Below are 5,898 nucleotides of genomic sequence, written 5' to 3' on the forward strand. Positions count from 1 at the left end.
CAAAAGCTACTTTTCAGCAGCTGATTTACAAAAACAAGCATGGAGGAGTGTGACAGACAGAAACTCCCCACAACACTCTGGCACAGAACAGACATCAGCCCAACTAAAAGATGAGGAACTGGTACCTAAAGAGGAAGGTGGTACTGTCAAATGGACTCCTGAAACTTGAAGTTGAATAGAATGTTTTAAAGTTTACTTTTTAGATATTGTGTTCATATTGTTTCAGTTTTGACACTGTTATGTTTATCTTGTTCTGATTTGTGAAATTTCTGTTCAAAGTCACTTTCAAATCAAAAGAAAAGAAAAGAAAAGAAAAGAGAAAAGAAAAAGTGCCTTTCACTGGTGTTTAGTTCACAAAATTCACAAAAAGCAGTGATGAATGAATCCAGTTATTTTGTATAGATCATTTTCCCAACAATTTTAGAGAAAACCAAATATATTGTGATATAAGATTTTGTCCATATCAGCTATCCCTCGGTACAGACATAACGTGATAGAATAAAAAGTGAAACAATCTTTTGTAAAAGGAGCAGAGGTTTGTTTAAAGCTGATTAGATTGACTATTTACAAGCATTAATCCAAACAGTGCAGTTTGGTGTTGCATTAAAATAACAAACCATGCAGTAATACATTTATAAATAAAAATACTCACACAGCTTTTCTGGAGGCTTTGACCACTGGCAGCAGCCTCAAAAAACATTCATCTGATGGGTCATATTTACTCAAATCAAAAAGATCCAGCTCCTGTTCTGAGTTCAGTAACACAAACACCAGAGCTGACCACTGAGCAGGAGAGAGTCTGGTTCCACTGAGATAACAGGAATCTCCTCTGTTCAGGTAAGTTTGTACTTCCTGAACTAGAGAATGATCATTCAGTTCATTCAGACAGTGGAACAGATTGATGGATTTCTCTGGAGATCGATTCTCCCTGATCTTCTCCTTGATGTACTTGACTGTTTCCTGTTTGCTGAGAGAGCTGCTTCCTGTCTGTGGCATTAAGCCTCGTAAGAGAGTCTGATTGGACTCCAGTGAGAGACCCAGAAGGAAGCGGAGGAACAGATCCAGGTGTCCATTCTCACTCTGTAAGGCCTTGTCCACTACACTCCTGAGGAAATCAGACATGTTTGACTTTCTGAAAAGATCAGACAGAGCAGTCATTTGTTGTTCTGTTTCATTTCTGCTGATGAAGGAGAGAAATGCATATAAAGCAGCCAGAAACTCCTGAACACTCAGATGTACAAAGCTGAACACCTTCCCCAGGTGAAGCCCAAACTCCTCTCTGAAGATTTGGGTACACACTCCTGAGTACACTGACACTTCTCTGACATCAATGCCACATGCTCTCAGATCTTCCTCATAGAAGATCAGGTTTCCTTTCTCCAGCTGTTGGAAAGCCAGTTTTCCCAGTGCCAGGATACTCTCTCTGGTCTGCTGAAGATCAGAGTCACATTTCTGATGGTACTTTTGGTCCTTGTGTTTGATCTGAAAGATCAGGAAGTGTGTGAACATTTGAGTCTTGGGGATCTCTCCACTCTCTGCTTCACCCAACATTCTCTCTAGAACAGTGGCTGAAATCCAGCAGAAGACTGGGATGTGGCACATGATGTAGAGGCTTCTTGAAGACTTCATGTGTGTGATGATTTTATTGGCCAGGCTCTGATCACTGATCCTCTTCCTGAAGTATTCCTCTTTCTGAGGATCACTGAACCCTCGTATCTCTGTTACCTGGTCTACACACTCAGGAGGGATCTGATTGGCTGCTCCTGGTCAAGAGGTTATCCAGAGGAGAGCAGAGGGAAGCAGATTCCCCTTGATGAGGTTTGTCAGCAGCACATCCACTGAGGCTGACTCTGTCACATCACACAATCTCTCATTGTTCTGGAAATTTAGAGGAAATCGACACTCATCCAGACCATCAAAGATCAACACCACTTTGTAGGAGTCTATTAATTCTAGTTTTCTCCTTTCTGGGAAAAAGTGATGAAGAAGATTCATCAGACTGAGATTTTTCTGCTTCATCAGATTCAGCTCTCTGAAGGGAAGTGGAAACATGAAGAAGACGTCCTGATTTGCTTTTCCTTCAGCCCAGTCCAGAATGAACTTCTGCACAGAGACTGTTTTTCCAATTCCAGCAACTCCTTTAGTCAGCACAGTTCTGATGGACTTGTCTTTAAAGAGGTCATTACATTTGATGGGTGTCTCCTGTGTTGCTGGTCTCCTGGACGCTGTCTCAATCTGTCTCACCTCATGTTCATTATTAATGTCTCCACTCCAACCCTCTGTGATGTAGAGCTCTGTGTAGATCTCATTCAGAAGTGCTGAGCTTCCATGCTGTGAGATTCCTTCATTAATTCTTTTAAACTTCTCTCTCAGGCTGGATTTCAACTTTAGCTGATGCACAGAGGCAAGTTCTAATAAACAAAGTAATAACATGTTTTAATGCAAAATCACTGAGCACAATATAAAATGTAAAATTCTTTCAAATGCTGCTGTTCATTCCTGATTCATGTGCTAAATATTACTGAAGGAACAGGACCATTGTACAGAGTAACCACAAGCTGGACCACGAACAGAACAGAAAAGCACCAGATGTACACGATACTAAAATCACACTTAAAACCAAAAGTGTTAATATGTAAAACAATTTCCTCTCTCTAAAGTGAACCTGATGGAATAAAGCCATGACTCAGAGCTCTTACTGTTGTGCAGTGTGTTAGCGAGATCTTTGTGGTTCATATTCTTCAGGACATGCAGTGTGATCTTCAGCGCTCCCTCTCTGACACTGTGCAATTCCTCCTCATCTTCCACCTCCCTCTCAGTGCATGCTGGGTAATCTGGACTCAGGAGCTTCCTAAACCTCTTCAGCTCATTCTTTATCAGAGTGATGACTTTGTGTTCCAGCTCCTGGTTAGAAACACACAGTAACAGATCTAAATATTATAATGTTACACAGTGAGAGATGCTTTTATTTTATGAAAAGAAAAAAAACTGTCTATTACCACAGTTACAACTGTCTGATTACCCATAATGCTGCTGGAGATTGATTAAACAACACAAGTCACACACACCTTGAATATGGACTCCAACTGATTTCTGCTGCTGTTTGATTTCTTCTTTTGCAGTCTGTGAACAAACAAAACACATCATGTAATATGGACCATATGATGATAATAATGATGATAGAATAACAGAATAGTGGAGAAATGCACAATAACGAGCAGTTGAGTAGTAAGAATAATAATACACAGCATAAATGTAAGACACTGCAGAAGCTTCCTACCACTGACTAGCTCGTTTTTCATTTTTTCTTTTTTGATTTTGTTCGACTCGACGCTGGACAACGCTGGAGCACATCTGTGATTCTCTTTTATAGCTAAACCACTTTCACTAGCTGTTAACAACAGTGACTAGCATGACTATTCTGGAAGAATTTTCTTAATCAAAGTATGATGTAAGTATGGTTATCATATAATCCATCAAGTATAATCAAGAGTTAAAATACTTAGAAATGATAAGAGATTTAGTGCATTTAGAGAGTGACTTTATGATTTTACAAGGATATTTCTGTGTATGTGAATCAAGAACAAACTGGTGTGACCTTCCAGGTGGACTGTGCTTTTGGAAAAAACAATAAGCACGCAGTTCTCATTCATAAATTGTATCTTCTTGAGTCCAGATGTGCTCCGTCATATCTCATGGGAAGGTGTTTTTCTCTCTACCAGACTACTGAAGTGCATTGTTGAGGTTGTGATGAATGTTAACTTTTTAAAAAAAAATAAACTGAAGGATCTCTCACCACGGTTAAAACTAAGATAGAGGGTCAGTGAAATAATTGTGGCAAGAGGCAGGAGTGTGATTAAAAGAAAAAAAAAAGAGAAGACTTCACTTAAGATCATTGTTCTAGAAGTGTATAAAAGCATGAGCCACGACTATGTAAATCAGATGATCATCTCGGCTTTGTTGGTTGATTCAATAAAGTCTGAAATTTGGCATCCAAAACCCTTTGACTTTGCAAAGTTAATTTTGTTATTCTGATCTGAAAAGTTTTGCCACGATACTATAGGCTAGTTTATATACAGGATGGCTGAGTGAATTATTGTCTAATCATGTTACACAGGTGCTCTGCTTGTTACGTAAGTGAGCTTCAGAGCTTCAAGTCTCCAGGTGGCTGATATTAGGATTTTAGCATTTAGCTTTTGCTCAAACAGCCAAAAGCAGCATGAATGCAAAGTTATAGCTCTAGAAATAAGTGAAATTTATGAGGATGGTCAAGAGTGCTTTTAGTTCAAGAATTATCTGGCTGCTGATTTCAGGATTTCCTAACTGACACTACCATATTTAGGAACAAATATGTGAATGAATGAATGAATGAATTAAATAATAAAACAGTTTTATAGTCATTAATTTCCCAGGTGTAAATGTTCTTCTGTAGCACCACAGACCCTTCAGCTCAGGGACTGCAGGCTGAACTGAACTCTTAAAGCAGTTTTCCTCACTGCCAGTCCGAGAGCTGCAGCACTGCACAGTTTAGTGTTTTACTGCTTCAACACCTGATAAAGCTCATGAAGGGCTTCATAATGAAACGAGTGAGTTTGATCAGGTGGAACACTGCTGTAAAACACCTCACTATACTGACCTCACATCAGTAGAACTGTCTCTGTCTCTGAAGTTATATGGATGTGTAAATGACTGGTCACTCTTCATGGACACACAGCTGGGTTCTGGTGAGTCTGATCTCTTTCCCTTCATCATTCTAGAGTTACAACAGAAATATCAGCAATAATTAATACTCTGCTGTCTCAGCACTGTTAAACAATGTTTTCATCATTAAACACCAATAATTCCATCTTTTTAATTCAGCTACAGTCTGCACACTTATTCAAACAGGAGACTCGCCTCATACCTCAGGAATTACTCTGATGTCAGGAGTCCCAATCACAGCTAACTGACTCAGCTGGGTCTTAAAGCCTGTAGAGTTCACTGACTCAAAGCTATGCTGCTCTTATGCTACACATTACACAGTCCTTTTTACTCTTCTCTCAGTGAATGATTTCTCTAAACTGTTCTTACATCAGATCAGTGATATATTCACTGCTATTAAACACCTTAAAGCAAAGTTTAGTTCCTCTGTTAACTAGTGAGTGTTTAGAGATACAGATCTGTTGCCATGAGACGGTATGTATTTATTGCTAGTGAATGGAAAAGTAACTCACCTCTCGTCTTTCTTTAAGTCCTGTTTTCCAGACACACTCATGTTGGAGGTCATGTCTCCTTCTCCAGATTACAGCAGGACACACGTTTACTTCACTCCAACATCGGTGTGTTAAATCAAACCCTGTATCAGCACAGAGTTCACTTACAGGAAATAGTTGTAAAACAACCTGTGTACATTAAAACTTCAGTACAAACCCACAAAACTCTTCTGCATCTAGTGTCACTTCAGTGTGTTTATATATTATAGCTTTAGATTTAGATACTCACTGTGTTTTCACTCCTGAAATGGTTTATTTTCCCCTCGTCACAAAATGGAGCTGCTGTGTCTTACTTTCACTGACATTGTCTAACTGGTTTAACTGGTTTATCTGGTTTATTCTGCAGAGGGAGAAGGGCAGTGATGTAGACAGGTAATAAATACACACACACACACTCAGGGACATTCTAAAACGCTTAACATGGTCTAATGTACTAAAACACCGACCAGGAAAAAGCATTTTTCTCTCACATTTCTCTTGTCATGAACACTATCTACTGCTCAGACAGCAGCACCGTAATCCAAGTGGAAGGACAATATTTTTACTTTAAGTGTTATCTCTCCCACAGAAACCCGTTATAAAGAAACACTTAACGTGGCTTAAGGCATTAATACAGTGATATTGAAGGATCAAATTCAGTATACAG

At 39.2% G+C, this 5,898-nt stretch overlaps 1 protein-coding gene across 1 annotated transcript; it reads right to left on the reverse strand.

Moving 5' to 3' along the window:
- Positions 1–1,638: 1,638 nt before the first annotated feature.
- LOC117597992 (protein NLRC3-like) lies at positions 1,639–5,520 on the reverse strand. The gene is made up of 5 exons (XM_053237004.1): positions 5,214–5,520; positions 4,637–4,753; positions 3,069–3,123; positions 2,700–2,904; positions 1,639–2,411 (listed from the first exon to the last, which is right to left on the reverse strand). The coding sequence occupies exons 1-5, from the start codon at positions 5,264–5,266 to the stop codon at positions 1,768–1,770; spliced, it is 1,074 nt and encodes a 357-aa protein (XP_053092979.1). The 5' UTR covers positions 5,267–5,520; the 3' UTR covers positions 1,639–1,767.
- Between the last annotated feature and the right edge of the window lie 378 nt (positions 5,521–5,898).

Source organism: Pangasianodon hypophthalmus, chromosome 9 (genome assembly GCF_027358585.1).
Source record: "Pangasianodon hypophthalmus isolate fPanHyp1 chromosome 9, fPanHyp1.pri, whole genome shotgun sequence".
NCBI classification, from domain to species: Eukaryota; Metazoa; Chordata; class Actinopteri; order Siluriformes; family Pangasiidae; genus Pangasianodon; species Pangasianodon hypophthalmus.